Raw genomic sequence first — 23,153 nt, 5'->3', positions numbered from 1 at the left:
GATGCTCGTTTAGGAGGGGGTCTGATTTTCCTCATTTTCGCCGACTGTTTCCCGCGCCATGAGTGTCTCCGGACTGGCACCACCGCCCCCGTTCCTGCCCACGCCTGGCCGCCCTGCTGTTGCCGGGCCACAATGAATCCGCATCTTTGAGAACTTTCTGCTCGCATCTGGGGTTTCGAACTGTGCGCCGGACCGTCGCAAGGCTCTCCTAATCCACAGCCTCGGCGTAGAAGGCCAGCGCATATTTTACACACTACCGCTTCAGTCTTCGGCCAATGCAAAGTCCGGTGAGCCAACTTCTGATACGAATTCGGGAAATGTCAAGTACACTTCTCAGACACAGCATGAAGCGTCGTCGTACGATACCGCTGTCACAGCGCTGCATGCGCACTTCACGACCACAACAAATGTTGTGGTCGAACGGCACCGGTTCGGTAGGCGCGTGCAGCAAGTCGGTGAAACAATCAATGAGTACATTACCGCGTTACGTGAGCTTTCTGCTACGTGCTCTTTTTCTTCTCAGGAAGATTCCTTGCGTGACCAGTTCGTTGCGGGCGTATTATCTCAAAACTTGCGCGAGCGGTTGCTGCTTGAAGGGTCGTCTCTTTCGTTCGCTAAAGCTGTACTAATAGCGACGCAGTTTGAGCAGGCAACCAATGATTGCAAAGAATTTGCCACTGCAGATGTTAAGAGCATAAATGCTCGCGAAAACACCCCTCCGCCCGCATCTTCTGCCAGCGATCCCTCGAAGCGGTCGCGCAGCCAACAGGGCCAGTGTTACCGCTGCGGTTCACCTCGGCACAACGCATCTTCATTCCGCTGCCCCGCCAAAAACAAGCGGTGTCATGGTTGCGGTATTATGGGTCATTTTCGCTCAGTCTGCAACAGAAACGCCGCTCTTGTTCGTGAAGTAGACGACGAAAGTTCGATAACAGAAGTATTGAGCATTCTTGCCAAGACAACATTCTCTTGTCTCGCAATCTACGTATCGGTAGCAGTTGGAAAAACGTATTTAACTTTCCTCGTGAATTTAGGGTCATCAGTATCGATTTTGACGCATGACCTATTTAGGCAGCATTTTGCAGGTCGGCAGCTTTCAGCTGCTCGAATTAGACTACTGAACTATTCGAAGAAACCGATTCCAGTGTGCGGTTGCTTCTTTGCCGATGTCATGTACAATAACTGCACAACAAAGCTTCTTTTTTATGTTGTTGAACAAGGCACCTCGCTTTTGGGTATCGATGCAATTAGGGCGCTCAGTCTGCAGATTGATGGGTCGTCACTACAGTGCCTCGAAACGACAGCGGTGCGTACTAGCGCTCGAACGGAGCACACTGCAGTCATGACAGAGGCGGAGGAGTCCATTCACCTTCCATCAGAATTAGTCGAAGAGTTTGGCGCTTTTTTCAATCCAGGACTTGGCATCGCAAAGGGTTTTGTTCATCGCGTCAAAACACTGTCGACAGTTCAGCCAGTTGCTTCAAAACTCAGGCGCCTTCCCCTCTCACTGCGGCCACGAGTCTCGGAAGAACTGCGCCGCTTGGAAAAAATGGACGTGATAGAGCGAATAGAGGCATCCGAGTGGGTGTCCCAAATCGTTGTGGTTGAAACAAAAGATGGAGGTATCCGCCTTTGCGTAGATCTTCGACAGGTAAACAAAGCCGTCGTAACAGATAGCTTTCCCCTCCTTCATACATAAGAGCTATTGCATAGTCTAGTGGGGGCAACCCACTTTTCCAAGCTTGACCTTGCATCAGCGTACCGTCAGGTCATGCTTCACCCCGAGAGGCGCGATTTAAGGGCTTTTATAACACACGACGGCCTCTTTCGTTTTAAGCGCATGTGTTTTGGGCTCGCGTCGGCACCATCTGCTTTTCAGAGTATGATGTCGAAAATTCTGCAGGGCTACAGCGCGTCCTGTTCTATATCGATGACATCATTGTGTTTGGGTAGGGCAGAGAGGAGCACATGGCGAATCTTACCGCAGTGCTGAGGTGCATAAAAGAGGCAGGACTCAAATTGAACACGAAATGCGTCATCGATACGCCAAAGCTTGCGTTCTTGGGCCACAGGATCACCGCAAACGGTATTGTGCCGTTGAAGGGAAAAGTTGCATCCATCCGAGACACTCCAAGGCCAACGGATCTAGCAGGCCTTCAATCATTTCTGGGATTGGTAGAATATTTTTCTAGGTTTATTCCAAATTTCACTGACATGATTGAACCAATGCGTGTCCTGCTAAGAAAGGGGCAGCGATTGGTTTGGTCTGATGAGGTAGACGCTAGTTTCAGAAAGACCAAAGACGCGCTGGCATCTAGCTCTATACTGAGAATGTTCGATGAATCTCTTCCAGTCTTTGTGTCGACGGACGCATCAGAGTGTGGAGTTGGAGCGGTCCTACAGCAGGTGGATGGACATACACTGCACACTGTTGCTTTTGCGTCTCGAGTGCTTTCGCCAGCTGAGAGGAAATATTCGGTAGGAGAACGGGAAGCGTTGGCCTGTGTTTGGGCGTGCGAGCGGTGGCACGTGTACTTGTGGGGACGCCAATTCAGGTTGCTCACTGATCATCAAGCCTTGGTGGCATTGCTTTCAACCCAAGGAACAGGAAGGCGCCCCTTGAGGGTAGCGCGATCGACAGAGCGCCTACTACGGTACAACTATACAGTCGAGTACCGCAAGGGGTCGCAAAACCAAGTGGCGGACGCACTCTCACGCTTGCCCGCGTCCTCTTTCCAGGAAGAAGAAACGCTGTTTGAAGAGGTTGTATCAGTTCTCGAAATTCCTTCCTGCATTACCAGAGAACAGTTTGACCAGTCCCAATTGCAAGATAGCGCACTGCAACAAAGCAAAATCTATGTGCAATCGTCATGGCCTGCACACAAATCGTTATCGGCCGAGCTTCAGCCATTCTTCAAAGTACGTGACGAACATTCTGTGGTAGACAGTCTTATCTTGCGTGGGGAATGGCTTGTGGTTCCCACGTCACTCACGCAGCAGGTAATCGCTGCAGCACATGAGTCGCATCCCGAAGTGGTGCGAACAAAAGCGTGGCTGCGAGAAAAGTATTGGTGGCCGGGCATGGACCGCCAAGTCGAGCTAGCTATCCAGATGTGTAGCATATGCCAGGAAGCAGACAAGAGCGTCAATGTGCGAGGTACACCATTGCAACCGGTCCCCTTTCCAGAGCAGCCGTGGCTCAAACTTGGCATGGATATTGTAGGCCCATTTGAGAGGGCACCCTACGATTGCAGATATGCAATCACGCTTGTAGATTATTATTCCAAATGGCCCGAAGTGCATTTCTGTAGCGAAACGACAACCAGCACAGTAATACGCTTCTTAGTCGCTGTGTTCACGCGCGAAGGCTACCCAGAAGAGGTTATTTGCGATAACGGTCCACAGTTTGCATCTCGGGAGTTGGAGGTATTTCTTCAGGATCGTGGCATCCAGGTCAAACATTCGTCCGTATATTATCCACAAGCAAACGGCCAAGTGGAGCGCTTTAACAGAGTATTAAAAAGATTAATTCAACTGGCGGTTCTTGAGCAGCGACTTTTGCGCTAGGCGGTAACAGAGTATCTGGGTGTTTACCGATGCACACCGCATGCTACAACGGCAAGGGCTCCAGCTCTTCTGCTACACGGGCGGCTGCGAAGAACTCCGTTGGATGTCGTCGGGCATTCGTCGGTAACCTTCTTTGATGACCCTAACTCGGAACTCCGGTGCTTACGTGAGCGGGTAAAGCAAAAGCAACAGAGCAGCAAACGATAGACGGACGCTCGGAGGGCTGCAAGAGAAACCAGATGGATGGAAAAACTTTATTTCGTCAGAAAGCAACTGAGGATGATTCCGTGTTAGATGGCCATCAACCCAAGGTTGGCAGCGACCTGTGTGGCCCACTCCACGACCCTTAACTGGACGACTGGGTCTGAGCTGGTCAACACGGCCTCCCAGTGCTCAAGAGAGGGATCACGCATAATATCCACCGGCGGCGGCAAGAGAAACCAGAGTTAACGTTGGTGACTTCGTCAGAGTGAAGAAACCTACAACTAGATTTAAAGGCGATCTGGAATTCAGCCACCCAAGAGAAGTGATCAGCAGGAAGGGACCATCTTCTTTTCGCCTGGCTGACGGCAAAACGTGGAATGCATCCAAGTTCTCAAAGGTGCCACGAGCCTCTACCGCCCTTTATACGTGGGGAGGAAACGGTACAGCTAGGGGGGGAGGATCTCTGCCTACATGCGGGGGCCCCACGCCAGAGATAACTACCAGGACTTCAGCTGTTGCTCCTTCAGCTGCGCAGGCACCCACGTCTTCTGCGTACTCTGCGCAGGCACCCACATCTCCTGAGTACGCTGCACAGGCACCTACGTCTCCTTCGGCTGCGCAGGCACCCACGTCTCCTGCGTACGCTGCGCAGGCACCTACGTCTCCTTCGGCTGCGCAGGCGCACGGGTCGCCTGCTGCGACGTAGTCAGCAAAGTCTTCAGGAGGAGTCACACAACAACGCAGGGTGCAACCACCAAGAAAAAGACTACCACCGAAGCGTTATGGCTACTAGGTGTAGCAAGAAAAGTTGTGCTAAAGTGAATGAAATGGACGTATCCAGTGCGGTAGATTCCTTTTGTAAACTGTGTGTTTTTGTAGTACTAAATAGTTACGTTCATTGTACAGGTTGTATTTTCGTATAATACTTTTTTGCATATGTGCTAACACACTAAACTACTAAATCACTAATCCATATAGCTGTTTTTAAGGAAGGGAATGTGTTGTATATTGGTCTGTTTGGTTTCGGTTCCACGATCACTGCCACTGGTGGCGCCAGTATTGTTTATGTATATAAGCATGTGCAAGTTGGAATAAAGGGGCTTTTGTTCCGATGGGCACTCAAGTCGTCTAGTCGTTCATTCACCGCCGGCACACGCCGCCACTACACTTTGGTGCTGCATTTCGCGCAGGTAAGCTGTCCTCGGCAGCTCTGGGAGCCGTGCCCGAACCTCTGACACTTAAAGCAGCGCCGCGGGTTGGGTATGTATGGTCTGACTGGCAGTCTAAGATATCCTGTTGCTATTTCAGCGGGGAGAGTGCTAGATGCGAAAGTGAGTATGATGTGTTTCGTTGGGTTTTTTTTTTATTTTCTCTTCTTATTTTGATATGCTGCACCTGAATGACATTTTCTTCTTTCCAGCCTGTTAGAAGTTCATCATCAGAGAGGCCCATCAGGTCTCCATCTGATACAACACCCTTCACGGTGTTCATGGTTCGATGCGGTGTGATTGTGATAGGCTGATCCCCAAATGATGTAAGTTTATGCAGTCTCTGGCACTGTGCGTGGTCCTTTATTTCGAGTAGCAGGTCACCACTGGCGGTCTTTGTGGCTTTGTAGCCTGCGCCTAGCGTTTCTATAAGGCATCTGGACACAAGGAAAGGTGAAATGCTTCTAGCTTTCTTTTCTGTACTTTCACAGTGAATGATGTGGTATTTCGGGTAGCTATCTTTCTTGTTTGGAAGAAATTCGAAAATTGCATCGGTGCGCCACATCTTGGAGGGGCGATTGGCGGTGAGAGGGCTAGGAGTTCCCATGAATTTGGTAGCTTATTCGGCGGCCATGCCTGCCACCCACCACCGAGCCCAACAAGGGGACGCTGCGAGACGCGAAGGAGACGCAAGTGCCAGCTGTACATGGCCGCTATAACCTGATATATCTACCCAAGGTTGGATATCTACACCAGGTTAACCCTTGCCGCAGAGAATTGTGGCAGTAAAAAGAAGTGAGGAGAGGACAGGAAAGATCAAAAGTAGTAGAAACGACGAAGATGTAGAGAGAGAAGGAGACAGGAAGAGGCAACTGCCGATTTTCCCTGGGTGGGTCAGCCCAGAGGTGCCATCTACGTGAAGCCGGGGCCAAAGGGGTGTGTTGCCTCTGCCGGGGGGGCCTTAAAGGCCCAATCACCCAGCGTCAGCTCAACCCCCAGGATCCCTTTTTCCCCGGACACGGCAAAGCCACGCACGGCTAGGCGTGGGAGGGAGTCAAAACTCCCACGTTAGCTCAAGTCCGGGGTGTCGCTACACACCAAACGCCTACTTGCGCAGGCACCCCTGCGGGGTTCATGCCAATCATAGGCTCAAGCCTGGACGTGCTTGGTGCTTCATTGGCCGAAGATACGAACAATTTTCACTTTATCACCACCGCAATGCAATTATATGCACGACTCTAAAAAGAAAAAAAAAGAAGCATGCTCGCATGCAAACATCAGCATTACTTTTTGTGTACCTGCCCCTCCCTCCTTGTAAACAGTTCTAATTTCGTCCACACTGGTAAAAAATAAACGAGCGAGTAATAGGGGATCATTACAGGTTGAGCAAAAGATAGACAACAGTTTGTGAGCAACAAACAACTGCTGTTATCGTCAAGAAATCGCAACTGCATGCTCCCGCACGATCGCATGTACAGGTGGTAGTCTGTGCGACAGCATAAACAAACCGAGAGTGAGAAAAGGAGCTTAACTATTACAGTCCAAGTAAAAATTGATTGTATTCTAAAAGGGTGCCAGAACTTGCTTGCCTTGCTAGAACGGGTCGAAATATTTTTATATTTTTCCAACAGAAAGAGTGCCGAAAACACAAGACACCGACCACTTGCGACACGCTTGTGCTGTCGGATATCGTCATATTTGATCCATGAACGGATCAAAACTTTTGAGAACGTCTCAAAGACCCATTTTCTGCCTATACTACATTGTTTGAGATGAAATTCAGCGCGCCAGAACGAAAAAAAAAAAAAACCAACTGCAACTGCAATCATGCGAATACTTTCCATCTAAACGTGGAGCTTCGCATGCACCAGTGGGTTGCCAGAACAGGGCACCGCCCGCAAGGCAATATGGCGACGCCCAAATTAAAAAGGTCTATACAAGCTGCACACAAGATAATAATATAGAGCTTGTTTTAGTTTTCATTTAGGCTCGCTGAATGGTTACAGAGTTAAAGTGCACTGTTTTCTGTTTTCCAGGGCCATTTGGAGCAGGTTCAGAGCAGCTACTCACAAATATCACACTTTGGAGCAGCATTTCTCTTTTGGGGCAGTTTGGAATAATTGGAGGAGCCCTTCAGAGACTGTATTTCCCTGTGAACAAAGACGAGACGCTGAAAAGCTACGAGCAGTTGCCAACGATCCAACCAACTTTAAACAGCTATTTGGACTAGTAGGCTGCTACAAAAGCGTTATTGGACCTTTTTGAGTAGTTAGCAAGGCTATGACCAACCTTTCAAAGCAAATGCACAAGTGTCAACGGAGTTGCTGTGGAGCTCCCTGGCACTCTGACTGAAGCTGGCATCTGATAGTGTTCTAAGGTCGCCTAATTAGAACAAGCCATTCGTGGTGCAGACAAATGCCAGCAACATTGGAATTTCACCAGTAGTCAGGCAGCAGCGCGATAACACCCTCCATCGGGTATTGTTCATAACATCATGTGCTACAAGACGCTAAGAATAATTCCATGGCATAGAAGTGGGAGTGCCTTGTATTTTGGAAGTTGTGAATAAGTTCTCGCTACATCTTCAGTTTACCAATTTCAAGGTTTTCTACAAACCAAAACCTCCTCGTGTTTGCCATTGGATGCTCTGCCTTCAAGACCTCCACTCCAAGACTGAATGTCACGTAGGTAGTGCCAACAATCCAGCCAACGTATAAGTCGGGCCCCTGGGGACCCCAACCACCACCAACAGAGGACAAAAATGTAGGTCACAGAAATTCTAACCAACATATTCCATGTTGCAAACTATATTTCAACCAACCAATGCTAACTACCTAAAGTACCGCTGATTTCCAACACCATGGGTAGCATGCACGATGACTGTAATTCATGAGGTACTGGTGAGCAATCACATAAGAATACAGCATGTTACACTCCATCTTATTTTCTCGCTTATAACCAGCGTAAAATATGCACAAAGTGGAAACGAGAGTAACAACAGCATTTTGGCATGCAAGTTGGCTTCATGATGATGTGTTGAAGGATCCTTACCAGCAATACACAGGGATCGATTACTTTCGTGATTTCTAGTGGGGGATGAGAGTTATATGCAGGGACCAATTATACACGTAAAAGTATGTTACTTCGTACTCGTAAACAAAAAGGTGGCCAAGAGCCCAATGCAGCATATGGGTCACTGGTCTTCAATTGAAGATCACAAAAAAAAAAAAGTCTGAACATATGTACATGATGGCTATGTTTATGAGAAAACAGAGCAATGTCTAATGCATCAGTAGCATAGAGTAGAGAGGTACTCACTCATTGCAGGTTTATGCTGGTGCAAAGCCCAAGTGGTAGAGCTGCCTCTCATGTGCACTGATGGGTGAGGGTGAACCACCCATCAGGTCACGACCTTCTGCCGACTTTGGAAAGGCAATCACATCCCGTATGCTAGGTGCTCCACAGGCTATGCATACCAATCTGTCTAACCCTGTAGGAAGACCAATACATTGTTTTTAATGTGTTGAAATTGCCCGAGTCCGGTTCCTCATCATAATGACGTTGTGTCTGACTGGTCTCGCTAACTATAAACATTTGTTATGGGTGTACGTTTGCAACACTGCATGAATGGAAAGACTATTTATAGTTTGTTATAACCAGTAGTTCGTTCCATCAAGGTTTTACGGCAAGCTTTAAAGTATCTACAGGGTTCGTACCAATGGGACAAGCATGAGTCACTCTACCACAAAACCACATGAAAGTACTCAACACCTTCTTGACAACTAGGTTCGAAAAATTACATCTTTGTTGCACTTGTGCAGTGCTGCCACTACTAATTGTTGCCAGAATGAGTTTTCTATGGTGCTGCCAAAGCGGCACTCAAGTAATGTGAGTAGTCGCAGCATCGAGTGGCCATTGTCGAGAATTCGTTAACGGCTGATTACAAGACAAAGCTTGCTGTATCATGCAAGCTGGCTGAAAATTCTTTGCTATGGAGTTGTTTAGTTGTGATTACACTGCATGCTATTACTTTGAACAATTTATACCCAATTTTCAGACCATAACCAATTGCTGCGGCCACAAGGCTGACTTGGTCACATTTGACGCACTAAAGTTTGTTAGAAACCCACATAATGCAACACTTTTTTACATAGAATGGTAGATGAGGCCCTTGGCATGAATCAGAGAGACTGAAAAAGATTAAAAATAGCCTTTCTAAGAAATATATTTTCAAACTTCAGTGTTTTTGGCTTACCCCTTTTGTTTTGTCACAATTATGTAGTAAAACAAAGCTTGATAAAACTGCGAAGCTTATTTAAAAAGAAATAAAAAGTACCAAAGTTGATATGTACCAAGTTTTATCCTCATTGAAGGTAGTTCGTTGCAATAAATTTATTAAATGCAGGTATTTTGTTTAATTTGCCATGTTTGTGATTTTTTCCCTCTAAACGTTTTCAACAGTTAAGAAAAATGTTTGCCTCAAACATTGTCTATAGTAGTTGTTTTTAAAAACCAAAACTGCCATTGACATTGTTTTTTACTCATGTGCGCTCGAATTTCACAAATCGCGAAATTTGCAGAAAAAGTTTGAACTTTGAAACCATCATTCTAGCACTAATGCCTAGATCCACAGTAAATTTCATCAAAACCGGGAACGTTGACCAGGACCTCGTGTTAAAATCTTATTTGGTGTCACGAGCAAGAGCCCGTAGGAGAAAATAAGACGAGGATGAGCAGACAAGCTTCGAAATGGCCCGAGCGCGCCAACCATCAGTGAGGTCCCAAGCACGTGACCCCAGCTGCGAACGGCGGGTGAGCAGAGACAACCTGGCATTGTCGACGTGGACTTGCAAGGAGAAGGTCGCATCGCCAGCACTGGTGACGGGAGCGTCAGGACAGCGACTCCGCAACTACTGACGTGGGCATGCTGAGAAGTAGACAAAGACCTCGACTTGCTTCAAATGATGAGGCTGCTCAGGATGCAGAAGCCACGCACAGCAACCGCCGACAATCCTAGCGCAAGCCCCCTTTGAAGAAAGCGGACAAAGGCAGTCCCCAGATGGCCATGTAAGCCGTGCAGCACTGGGTCACGTCAGTTCTGCCCACGTCAGCGTGTAGCACGTGCAGTGACCTGTGGCTACTAGGCCTAACCTCGGAGGCCTCCTCCACGTCAAGACCGACATCAGACAACGACAATGACGGGTGACCACATTGACAGCAGAAGAAATATCGGCAACGTTCGTAGACAATGTCCAGATTCCCAACATGTATCAGACACGACCAATCAGGATATTGGTCCAAAGATAATCAGCAGGGACAAGTAAGATTGGCCCGAATCTTGAGTGGAACTACGAGGCTAGAGGTGCCTGATGTTGACTAGGACAGTTTGGCATGTAGCACGGTTGAAATGTAAGCTTAGTGGGACTTAGTTTGCATTTTTAGGACAGTTTATGTAAGCTTAGTGGGACTTAGTTTGCATTTTTAGGACAGTTTAGTCTGTATAGGGGTCTGTTTGTAGGTTAAATGTAATTCATTGAAGAAGAGAGAGAGTGTGTTCGAGAAAAGCGAGAGCTCGCAAAAAAAGAGCAGAATGCCAAACTTGAGTCAAAGCGTGCCGAACTGCAGGCAATCCGTGCTAAAGAAAAGCAAGCTCTAGACCGCCAACAGAGATTGATAGAAGCCAAAGGTGATGTAAGGGAGGATAAAAGACTGCTCACAGATGTTTTATGAAGAAAGGTTAGTGTGCTCGACTTTGACGCCAGCGCTTTAGTAGATAAAATGTGTAGTAAGCACAGGATTAATGTAAATGATAAAAGTGCTTCGGACAAGGAACGCAAGAGAAGGGAGTTACATAATGCATGCAGTTTTAGAAAGGCAACAGTTTGCGATGGGGACGCCGATGAAAAGCACAGGGAGAAAGCGAACGTGACTTATACATGTAGCCTAGGGACAAATAGCTGCTCGCGGATGGGCATGCATATTGAAGAAGAAAGCCAGACCCATTCCCAGAAGATAAAGATAATGGCGTCCAGCTGCAGCCCTTCCTCGACAACATACGCACTTAGTTTGGTCGACTCACAAAGACTGCACTTTAAGACACACGAGCAGTAGTTGCAGCAATAGAAGCACCTAACAACAGCAAGGCCAGAGGCAAGACTCAACCCAACAGAACTAAGCAATAGACTACGACAGAACCTTCACAAGATAACCTCCATGACAAGATACAACCAAATATCCCGGACTTGACAAAACTAGCCAGAACGTCTAAACATGCCTAGACCGCGCAAGAAAGTAAAAAAACTTGTAACTCTGGCAATTAAACTGCTATGGGTGCCAAAAAAAAGAAGGGCTGTTAACACAACTGATCACTCATTTACAAGGCCACCAGGGGCCATTACCCTACAAGAGATTGGTACCGGACAAAAACTACAGAGATGTCAGGCATAACATTCAAATCAAGACAACAAGTCGAAGGTAGGCATGCTTGTAGATACAACATAAAACATACGCTGTAGACCTACTGCATGTGCTGCTCGAACTCGTCGACAAAGGCAACCAGAAATAAAGCACCTTATTCTTAAACATCTACAGCCGCCCACTTCAAAAGTTGTCTACGATTGCAAAACTCTTCAGGGACACCCTTTGCCCTGCCAGAGACGACCTACTAGTTATTATAAGAGACTTCAACACGCAGAACATGTTATGGGGATACCACAAGCATGACTGAAAATGCCTACACCTAGAGACACTGATAAAAACATGTCGACTCACGCTTATCAAACAAAAAAGCTGTTTCCAAACAGCGTACGCCTCCTAACTTTTTTTTTTTTGCATTACCGCACTTTTTCGCTCATCCCAAAAGCTTTTTTTTTTAAATTTGTCCCACATAATGAATGCACCCCTGACTTTGCTCTCATTTTTCAAGAAAAAGACTGCATTCCTAATGCGAGTAACTACAGCTTCTGACAAAGGCATACGGTGCCTCAGTGAATTTTGCTACTTATTAGCATTTCCAGGCGCCACCTAGGACGGGAGTGCAGAAAGTGGCTTCATCCATGCAAATGACGTCCCTGTTTCTGACTGCATCAATGCTGATATCATGGCTGACATTACCGGTGCCATGGAAGTAAACCTGTGCGGTTGTCAAGACTGTTAACGCTGCCTTTACACATTTTATCGTGCAAAGAACATTTTACCGAGCTCACTGTCAATCATCGCTGTTGTGGCTGAAGAGGCGAATTTCTTATTCTGAAAGCTTCAATGCCCGAATAATGAACAAGACTTGATGAACATGATGGCGCTGAAGAGGCAATACAAGTGTACAGACTATTTTCACAGGACATAAAGTGCAGCAACTAGTGAAAGAAGCTGTTGCCTATTCTTAAGCATACTGTGGGCTTAATCATTTAAAGCTTTTTAAATTTAAATCATTTCAATCATTTAAAGCTTAATGCAACTTCAAAAAGCCATTTCGATAGTTGCAATCAATTGATATAAGCCTTAAACACACATATTCCTTATATCTAATTACCGACATATCGAACTATTTTGCAATCCCCTTCGAGTTCAATATATCCAGAATCAACTGTATGCGCCACTTTTCGACAGTGCAGTGAAAAACAGAAACAAGGCTTGTACATTGGGCTGGCTGTTCTTACTCTGAATTGTCTTTTTTTTCATGAGCCGATCTCGCGGCCATTTCCGAGTACCAATCTGTCTCTCTCACACTTGACCACGCTGCGGAATTACATAGAGAGCTCCCTAAATGTTCTCATGCGGATGACACTGGCTGTGCCACGGTGGGCATCCCATGCCAACAGGCACTGGATGATGATGCCCCAGTGGTAGTGAAATTGTCTCTGACAGGCGTCATTGACTGTGCCGTGGTGGTCTGTCTTGTGTACGCCGCCGCTTGTTTTGCCAACTGCAAAACACTCTGGAGGGCAGCACTGGCTGTGTTGGGATAGTCACTGAAGGTCTCAAGTGTGCTGCGCCATAACATGGTCAGTGGCAGAAGACGACGCAAGTAGCTGACACTTTTTCTGTAATCTCGAAAGAAGGTTCCAAACTACCGTGTCTTTAATGCCCACTATTTTAGCGCCACACACTTGTGGATGCTGCGTCTGCAGCAAAACTTTCCGTTCTTCCATCGTAAGAGAGTGGCACTTGGGTCGAAGTGGTATGTCATTGATGTCTACAGCTGTGTAAGTCTTGCAGGCACCTCCATCAGAGAGACGTTGTAGACTGGGATGGGGATGTCTCTGCAAGCGCTTTCCGCTGCGGTAAACTGGAAGCATCGACTGCAGAGTCATGGATGTGACATCACTGTGGAAGCCATCAATCAAGCCATCGGTGCACAGGGGCTGTACTGGTAGGCCTCTTATACCAGCAGCTTGGCTCTCACTCAGGGCAAGGTGACTATCTGCACACTCGACCAATGACTATGCTGAACTTAGCACGAGTAGCTCCAGTGGATATGAGACAAGTTCCTACCACTGAATTTGCCCACATAGTGACTCTCAGCTGAGACCTTGTTTCTTACCACTGAATTTGCCAAAATAGTGACTCCCCGTTCAGACCTTGTGTGGTGACTGCACCTTTGTTCTGGCTGATCGTAAACTTGTTGGCCTAAATTTCATAGCAGCTCACCCGACAAAACAAGCCCCACTCTTACTTATGGCTAAATTTGCTTTGGATTCTCCTAAAATAGGCAAAAGAAAGCGCTACACACAAAAAAGAATGCAGGCAAAGTGATTGTCTTAAAAGCAAGCATGGACACTTGGGTCAGCTATTTCTAGAAAGCTCTACTTTCACAAGAAACTCAAATGCAAGCAATAATGCCAATAGACAAGCAAAACTCAAATGTTTAGCAGAAGAGAGAGCAGCTTTTGAGTGATTCGAGGTTATACACGAATAACTTGACAGCTGATTGCGTGATAAAAATTCAGCCATTGACTGTCCCTCTACAGTAGACTCTCAGTAAACAGAAAACTAAGAAAACTATTAAACTGAACTGCTGCTTGAATGGAACAACTGCCTCTGATATCACTGATTTCGTATTTGTATTCTGCACCCCTGCTCATCTCTCAATAAATGGAACTCCTGTTAAATGAAACATACTCTCCCGATCCCTTCAGGTTACACATGAGAGTATTTATCAAATTGCATGTCACAGTATTGCTCAACCTCAAATGGTAGTGCAATCTACTCACCAAGGGCAATGCCACCATGAGGAGGTGCTCCCGAGTCAAGAGCTTCCAAGAGGTGGCTCAACTCCCGGTCATCTTCCTGGATGGCAAGTGTCACTGTCACTGGATGGCAGCAATATTTCCATTCTAATTGCAACAAATGCACACCACAGTGGGTTTCAAAGAAAACACTGTCCACCTTGGTCTTTACCGATCGTTTGTACAACGAAGTTGGCATGGTGTTTTCTGCACCCAAGAAACTTCCGAGGTTGTGCTCACGAATTTCGAGCGGCGAAGAGTGCGATAGCCTGTGTAACAAGAAGCATGCCAACCCGATCGTGCAATGCAATATGGGGTGGTATACAAGATTCTGCTTTCCTACAGCAATTCTTATGTGGGCCACAGAGCCCACTGCGTAAATGACCGTTTACGGGAACACCAGCTTTCGATAAAAAATAACCAATTGGGTAATTTTCCTACCCACTGGGCAGCCTGTAGATGTGAAGCCTGTGATGTGGGTCATAGCAGTAACTGTAATCAGCGAAATGTCCAGCAACACACATGCAATGTTAGTCATATTCATAATTATGTATCTTGTATCACCGGTGTTGTCTACTCCATACCCTTGTCATGCGGTCGTGTGTACGTGGGACAAACAGGTCGCTGTCTAAATGTTAGACTTCGAGAACATTTTAATTCTTTAAAAGGCCACTCCGGCCTTCATCTGGCAGCCCACTGTAAGAAATGCGGCTGCGCTCCGCTGTTCGGTGATACTTCTGTGTTGTTCCGGCATAAGAACCAAAGAGTGCGCGAACTTATTGAGGCTGCGCATATTCACAAGAAATCTGTGTCTTGTGTTAGTGTTCCCTCTGTGGCCATACATGATAAGGAGTTAAGCTATCTTGGTTTTGTATGACGGGTGTGCTATGCTTGATGTGCCTAAGTTTGGTGATTTGGTCCCTCGTGTTTTTTCTCCTCCCCCTTTGCCCCCTCTTGCTTTTTTCTGCCTATTATATATATTGCCTCGTTCTTGCAATAAAGCGTCAGTTGATAGTCTGCGCTTGTCTGTCCTTTTTCTCTCCTTCTTGTTTCCGTCAGTTTTTTGCGCAGTTACATACCTTATGGATCAGTACCAACTAGCCCAACTTACCATTCTTCTGCAGTAACTTGTGTGCTCGTGAGGTTTTCGAAGTGTTCTTCATTAACATGAAGAGTGATAGCTGTGTAAGTGAGGCCTCGATATCGCTCTACAGTGCAAAAATGTCCTTTTTGATGGACAAGGTGCATTAGCATGTGATGTACCTTGGCGGGTTTGCACAGCTACGTTCAGTTTCCCTATTTAACCGACAATCTACAGTCAATAAAACAGTTGGTAGTTTGCGCTCGACCTGTTTAAGTGTTCCTTCTTTGTGGTGTCTTTCCTTTATTTGCACAGTTTTTTTCCTGTGACATTTTTATGACTTTGACAGGTGAACGAATTTTATAGCTCAACACGCTGGCCTTGTGAAGCCTTTGCCCCTGTGGCAGATGCCTGCATGAGGACACCCAAGTGCTAAGTCACTGAAACCATGTGAACATGCAAATATTAATGATAGATGACTGAAAGTTAGGCTAGTTGGTAATACATTGTGAGCGAGAACAGTGCACAGATAGACGGGACGAAGATAAGGTAACACAACGTAAGTGCTGTTTTCGCCCATTAAGAGGGGAGATGGCATTGAAAAAAACCTTTTTTGTTTGTTGACCTAGAGCAATCAAACTTGGCATGCATACTCAAAAGTGTCTTCAATAGGGAAATATACAGCTTCATCATAATACCTTGAGTAGTTACCAAGTTGCATCATGCTACATAGTTTGATTGATATAGTCTGCTCATCGAAAGCCTAGCACTGTAACAGAACAAGCCAGGAAACTGCAAATGATGTTGATCTTTATTCAAAAGAAGACCATTGAGTATGAGAATCTCGGAAATTTTTCATCAATTCTCTTTTTTTTATGGAGATCATCATGGCTGCTTACACCCATTGCCAAAAACAGTGTCATGTACAAGTCATCTTCTACAAAAAAAAAAAAAAACTGGGCAATCAACAAAATTCAAAGATTCTCAGACCCTCAAGAAATGTGTTGGGATTCAGGAAAAAAAGACTGCATAAAAATCAGTCCAGTCATTCCCATGCTACACTTTCCACGAGCAATGCACAATGTCCAAAATACACACTTGTGAGAAAAAGCCTGTCAAAGTTTGCAACAGGCTTTTTTCGAAGAACTTTCTTGTTTCTGGTTAGATATTGATGAAAATTGGCACAGACACAAAGAATGGCCTCACAGTGCTTCCATAAAAAATTCGAGCCGATACCACAAATACTCAATGAGAGACAAATTATGTCTTCGTTAAGCCTTGTAAAGGGGCTGATCAGAACTTAGCAATGAATAACTGGGTGTACTATCACGTGGACTTACGTTCTGCCCTGGCAATGGCAAGTATGATGAATTGACGCTTCCAATAGACCTAGACGGCTTCGCACGAAATTTACGATTGGAGGAATATTTCTTCGATAAACCCCAAAAAAAGAACCCGCTATTTCGTGGGGTAATCGAGCGGCAATGAACCCCAGACGCCAACAGAGATCGACATCTGGATCTATATAGACGGGGTTCAGAAAGATGTCATACAGGCGTACAAGGTGCACAAACAAGGTATGAATGACATATCAAGAAAAGAAAGAGAGGCACTACTCGCCTTGAGCAACTGCAAAAAAGTCATTAAACCAGCAGACAAAGGAGGCGCGATTGTTGTTCTGAATAGATCGGACTACATCAAAGAAGGCAGGCGACAACTAAATGACAAACAATTCTACGAACACCTCGACTTGGACCTTACCACCAAGCGCAAAAAGATCATTGTAACAATCCTATAGGATCTCACACGTGAAGGTGCCATTGATTGAAAGCTTCATAAGGCACTTACTACGGCACATTTGGCGCCTGGTCGTTTTTACATGCTGCCGAAGATTCATAAGGAGGGAAACCCTGGCAGACCCATTATATCAGGCACGGGACTGTTAACGGAACCCATTTCCAGTTATACTGACTCTTTAATCAAAAACCTATCACCCACACATGAGTCCTTCTTGCATGACACAAACCATTTCCTTTGGGAAATATCGGACGTGAAAATTCCAGAAGGTGCGTTCCTCGAAACATTGGATGTTAATTCACTCTACAGAAATATCACACATGACGATGGCGTAAGGGCACTTGTTGAATCGTATGGCACTCACAACCCTATCGCATATCCAAGCAAAAAAGTAGTTGAAATCTTAATGAGACTTGTACTCAAACCGAACAGGTTTCAATTTAACAATGAGTACCACCTTCAAATGAACGACATGGCAATGGGTACAAGAATGGCCCCAAACTAGGGGCCAAACTACGCTAACATATTCATGCGCCATATAGAGTCAAATTTTCTTTCATCTTGTGATATCAAACCTTTAATCTATAAAAGGTACCTAGATGATATATTCATGATTTGGACACATTCGGAAAACGAGCTGCTCAAATTCATACAGGCATTTAACCAAGTACACCCCAGCATTTATTTTACACACTCCTACTCCAACACTGAATTAGGTTTCCTCTATGTACTTATTCGAATGGATGATGGTGCGTTGGTAACTAGCCTATACAGAAAACCTACAAACAGGCAAGAATACCTGCACTTCAAAAGCTGCCACCCGCGATACTGCAAGACCAGCATTCCCTATTCCCAAGCACACAGATTCCAATGAATCTGCTCCCGCACAAAGGACTTCCACAAAAACAGGACACATATGCGCGAAATACTTCTTCATCAAGAATACCCGTCAGCTATCATTGATGACGCCATCAAAAAAGCAGAAAACCTAAACCTCCAGACTCTTCTACACCACTAAAAATATGCCGACAACACCATACTAAAAATTCACGAGCAACCCACCTAACACAACCACCTAACATTCTTAGGACCTAACAAGGTCCTAAGAAAACACTTTAACATATTGTAACAGAGCGTGCGACTATCCGAAATTTTCACTTATCCTCCTTGTGCGGTATACAGGCAGCTGAAAAGTATAAGGGATCATTTTATAAATTCAAAAATAGCCTTGAAAGCTCAAACAGGGTGTCGCCTTTGCGGAAAAAGCAGATGCAAAGTATGCAAACACATGCAGACAACAATAGTGGTTAAAAGCACCCACTCGGATTTTAAGCACAGGATAAGAGGTGCACTGGACTGTGACTCGGATAACGTCATATACCTTCTTTCATGTGGGGTATGTAACATGCAATACGTGGGCCAGACAGACACACCATTTAGAATTAGATTCAACAATCATCGGGCACATGTACATTCCCTTCCAGGCCTTGCACTTTCAAAACACAGTACATTAAAAGACCACAGCTTTGATGACATCAGAGTTACACCATCGGAGAGCAATTCTCGAACAATCAAAGAGCGGGAACAACGAGAATCTTACTTTATCTACAAACTCAACACAATAAAAAACGGAATAAATGAACACCCAGGCACTCTGTCGGCGTTACGATCACTAAAAAATGCTAACGCCCCTCCTTAATCAGTACTCTGTTCCTAGCCTCCCATTACAACAATAATATTACCCCCTAACAAAGCTTTTAGCGTATACATCTGACAATAGAGAAATGGTGTGCCACTTCAAGCACAGCTGGAACGCACAGATACCTAAGTGGTCCCAGATGTCGTACAGTTCTCCCCCTTTTTCTTTTTTTTTCTTCTTTTTCTTCATTGACAGGAGCGAATGCATATAATGAATATTGATAGCGGCGCCACAATTACCGGCTCTTTCATATCTTCCAATGCCACTAAGAGGCAGTTGAAGCACTTAAGCTCTCCCTACCGATTTGTCGTAAACTTCAAAGGAGGGCAAGTAGCCAGCCGATTGCACCGGAGGGTGAAATACAAAAACGGTGGTCAAAATGTCCACTTGGGGGAAGGGTGGGTGCTCAGAAGGTACTGTTGACAAAGATGGCATAGCTCGTTTACGTTTGCCTTTGTTGAGTTCCTGCTCCTTCCTAATCCCGTCATGCCCCTCTTGCTTCTTTCTAACATATCTTCCTCCTTTTTTTTCTTTTTTCTTCTTTTTTGTTGTTATTATTTTTCTTTTGTCCCCTTGCCTCCTATCTCAAGAAGCTATAAGAAGACACGAAAATGTGTAAATAGTATTATGCCTTGAAAAAACAAGGCTCCAGTCGAACGTCGGCTGAATAAACAAGTTGTTATATGAAAGCACATCTACTTTTATGCTTGTACATATATATTTATTTATTTATTTCCAATACTGCTAACCCCAATGATAGGGGCTCTAGCAGGGTGGTACAAAACATATAACAAGGTTTCTTAACAAATACAACAATTTCAGTCAATACAAAATTCAACTGACAATGCAGACAAGCCTTTCATAATACAAAATACATCAGGGTTACAATTGAAGGAGAGCCTGAAATGTATCACAGTCAACTATCGTTACTACGTCTTTATCGAGTTCATTCCATTCTGTTACAGTTCGGGGAAAAAAAGAATATTTAAAAACATTGTTCTTGCATTTAAATGGCACTAATGAGTATGGATGTCGTAGCCTTGTAGAATAACCGCTGGAAAAAGAAATGTAGTCACACGTTCGGCTCTGTAACTTACCCTTGACAATTTTAAACATGAACTTAAGGCGAGCGATTTTATTTCTAACTGTAATGCTCTTTTAAGTCTGCTTGGCGAAGTAACTGAGTAATAGATGATGGACCGTAACTGTTAAAAATAAATCGTACAGCCTTACTCTGAACTCTATCCAACTTACGTGTGTTCGTCTGTGTAAACGGGTCCCAAATAATATTTGCATATTCTAAAATTGGCAGGATTAATGCTTTGAAAGTGGCGAGCTTACAGATGGCAGATGCCCTCTTGAGAGACCTCCTTAAAAAATGAAGTTTAGACAATGCCTTATTAGAAATAGCTGTGATATGACTATCCCAGTGAATGTTATCAGTTATAATAAGACCTAGATATTTGAACTCATTGACACGATTTAATGATTTACGATCAACTGTATATGTATATAAAAGAGGATTTTTCTTGTTACTTATGGTCATTACAGCGCATTTGTCGTAATTCACAGCCATCTGCCACGTCCTGCACCAACGCATCACTTTATCTAATTCAAAATTCAGAGCATTTTGATCTGAACTTGAATTTATCTCACTATACAAAACACAATCGTCGGCATATAGTCTTATTTTAACGCCACAGTCATCCACCATGTCATTTATAAAAAGAAGGAAGAATAATGGTCCTAAAGCTGATCCCTGGGGGACACCCGAATCTACAGGCAGCTTTTGTGAGAAATGTTAATTAAAAACAACATACTGTTTTCGAGATCCCAGGTATGCTTGTATCCATTGACAAAACTGTGGATTTTTTAATACTGCCCAAAGTTTCACAAGTAGTCTGGAATGAGAGATTTTGTCAAAGGCCTTCACGAAGTCTAAAAAAACAGCATCTATCTGTGACTGGTTATTTATGGCTAGTGCGAAGTCATGGACAATTTCAACCAATTGTGTTACTGTGGAAAACCCACGCCTAAAACCATGCTGAGCTGGTGAAAGTACTGAGTGTGACTCCAAAAAGCAGGAAATGTGTTTATGTATTATGTGTTCCAATAACTTGCAGCATGTGCAAGTCAAAGCTATCGGGCGATAATTACAAACCAACTGTTTATCTCTATGTTTGAATAAAGGCTTAATTTTAGAGAATTTCCAATCCTCAGGCAGGACACCTCTGGATAACGATTCATTAAAAATAATTGTCAAAAATTTTGAGGACCATTCAGCATATCTCTTCAAAAAGGCATTTGGTAAGTCATCTGGGCCACAAGATTTTCTTACATTCAAATTCAGTAATAATTCAAATACGCCAGCTTCTGTGACTTCTAGATTTTCAATGGGAGGCAGGTCTTTAAACTTGCTAAAAGTGGGGATGGTTTTGTCATCACAAGTAAAACAGATGCGAAGTGTTCGTTAAATGCATTGGCTATTTCTGTTTCATCTGATGGGCAAACGTTATTTATAACAAACGTGTCTCTATTGGATGACTTTGGCCTTGTAAAATGCCAAAAATGAGACGGCGATTCCTTCATCATGTGAGTTAACTTTACATCGTAAAAACTGCGTTGTTCGATCTTTATCTTATTTTTTAGTTGTCGAGACAGATCTCGGATCAGAGAACGTGTTGTGATATTCGTGTGCTTTTTTAGTGATTTCCGAAGACGATTAATTTTTCTCTTAATGTGAATTATATCTCGTGTAATCCAGGGTTTCGACATATGTACCTTCTTTTTCTTGAAAGGAACAAAAAGCTGTATGCACGCATGCGCAGTGTTCTTATACTTTAACCACAGAGCGTTAACATCACTCAAACCCAGATTAACACTTTCGCAAAGTTCGTCGTAGGCTATCTCCAGTCTGTCTATGATGGATGCATTGTCGGAAGAATGAAATACTGGCACACGTGTGTATTTAACATCATTTTTGTACTTCAGCGAGTGAAGCTCAACCAAGACTGCCATGTGATCTGAAATACCTGTAACCACTTCACAGTCAATTTTTCCGGAAATATTACCATTCACAAAGACAAGATCAAGAATAGATTTACTGTTATCTTGCACACGAGTGCAATCACTAACTAGTTGCGTTAAATCAAAACAGAAGGCAATGTCAATAAGCGCTTCATCGTTAATGGGATCAGAACTTCCTGCGCTAAACGAAGACCAGTTGATGCCTGGAAGGTTGAAGTCTCCACATAAAATAAGCTTGGTAGTTTGATTTGTTTTAGACGAAATATACAGCTGTAATTGTTCTAAAACCTCAGGGATTCAGGCAGGGGGCCTATACACAACTCCAATAACAAGGCTTTCTTTTCTATCGATAAGCTTACAAAATAAAGCCTCAACGCCAGGGGCATCAGGCATGCGTGCTATCTTGTAAATATTTTTAACCAGCAACGCAACTCCACCCCCTCTGGAACCACGATCAATTCTGTATACGTTGAACCCCGAAGGCGCAATTTCACTGTCATAGACACCGTCATGAAGCCATGTTTCTGTGAGTGCGACTATGTCGGGGTCATGAAGTGCTATCAGGTGTTCAAGATCGAGCTCTTTGTTCAAAATGCTACGGAAATTCACATTTAACAGTTTCAATGAACGCGGGCTTTCCTGCCACTTCAGCCCGTACCTGGGAAGGGCAACCATATCATTCTTGGCCTCGTCCCAAACGAACAGCTTTCCATTCACAGACACCTTATCGAAGAGTAGTTTACCGCGTTCATTTCGTTCCCTGTTTACAACTGTGCTATCTCATAGATTCTTCCTGGCCTGACGCACCTTTTGTGAAAAGTCCTCAGTTACATAAAAGCCCGAGTCTTTAAGTTTCACAGAGTTCCTCAAAATTTCCAGTTTTTCACGATAATCTATTAATTTGATGATTACAGGTCTTGTTTTATTAGGCCGCTTTGAGCCAAGCCGATGGCATCTTTCGATTCCGGTTACTGTTAAGTCTAACTTGCCCTTAAAGAAGTCATCAGTTATGCATGAAGTAAGCGATGGCAGTGTTTCATCTTGAGGTTCAGAGACACCATGAATGATAATGTTGTTCCTCCGACTTCGATTTTCAAGGTCATCTACTTTTTCTGCTATGGAAGTAATGGCACTTTTCATCGTGCTTACGTGCAACTCAACAGCAGCAACCTTGGTTTGGCATACTGATAGATTTTCTAAACCGCATTCCAATGATTCTAGTCGATCTTTAAATAGAGCTAATGTGTTTGTTATGTCCTTCTGTGAACTGTCAAATTTGTCCATTCGCTTCATCAACTCTTTTTGGCCCGCGAGTACCTCTAGAAGTAGGCTGCGATCACTTA

General features: G+C 44.5%; 2 protein-coding genes across 8 annotated transcripts in view; one reads left to right on the top strand and one right to left on the bottom strand.

Annotated features, from left to right (window-relative positions):
• AspRS-m (aspartyl-tRNA synthetase, mitochondrial) overlaps nt 1-23,153 on the bottom strand; it is a 382,875-nt gene that overhangs the window by 46,163 nt on the left and 313,559 nt on the right. For all 7 annotated transcript variants that reach the window (XM_075880712.1, XM_075880709.1, XM_075880711.1 and 4 more), the window contains 2 exons: nt 14,192-14,267; nt 8,298-8,469 (listed from right to left, as the gene is read on the bottom strand). In XM_075880712.1, the coding sequence (XP_075736827.1) occupies nt 8,309-8,469; nt 14,192-14,267 (237 nt within the window). In that variant the 3' untranslated portion in view covers nt 8,298-8,308. The remainder of the gene's footprint in view (nt 1-8,297; nt 8,470-14,191; nt 14,268-23,153) is intronic.
• LOC142775529 (uncharacterized) lies at nt 137-2,360 on the top strand (the record flags this gene model as incomplete). Its single annotated transcript, XM_075876971.1, has 1 exon — nt 137-2,360. A coding segment is annotated over one exon (1,563 nt), but the record flags the coding sequence as incomplete, so codon positions are not given.

This window comes from Rhipicephalus microplus, chromosome X (genome assembly GCF_043290135.1).
Source record: "Rhipicephalus microplus isolate Deutch F79 chromosome X, USDA_Rmic, whole genome shotgun sequence".
Taxonomy (NCBI): Eukaryota; Metazoa; Arthropoda; class Arachnida; order Ixodida; family Ixodidae; genus Rhipicephalus; species Rhipicephalus microplus.
The sequence above is the reverse complement of the archived record's forward strand: the minus strand, read 5'-3'. Positions and strand labels throughout refer to the sequence as shown.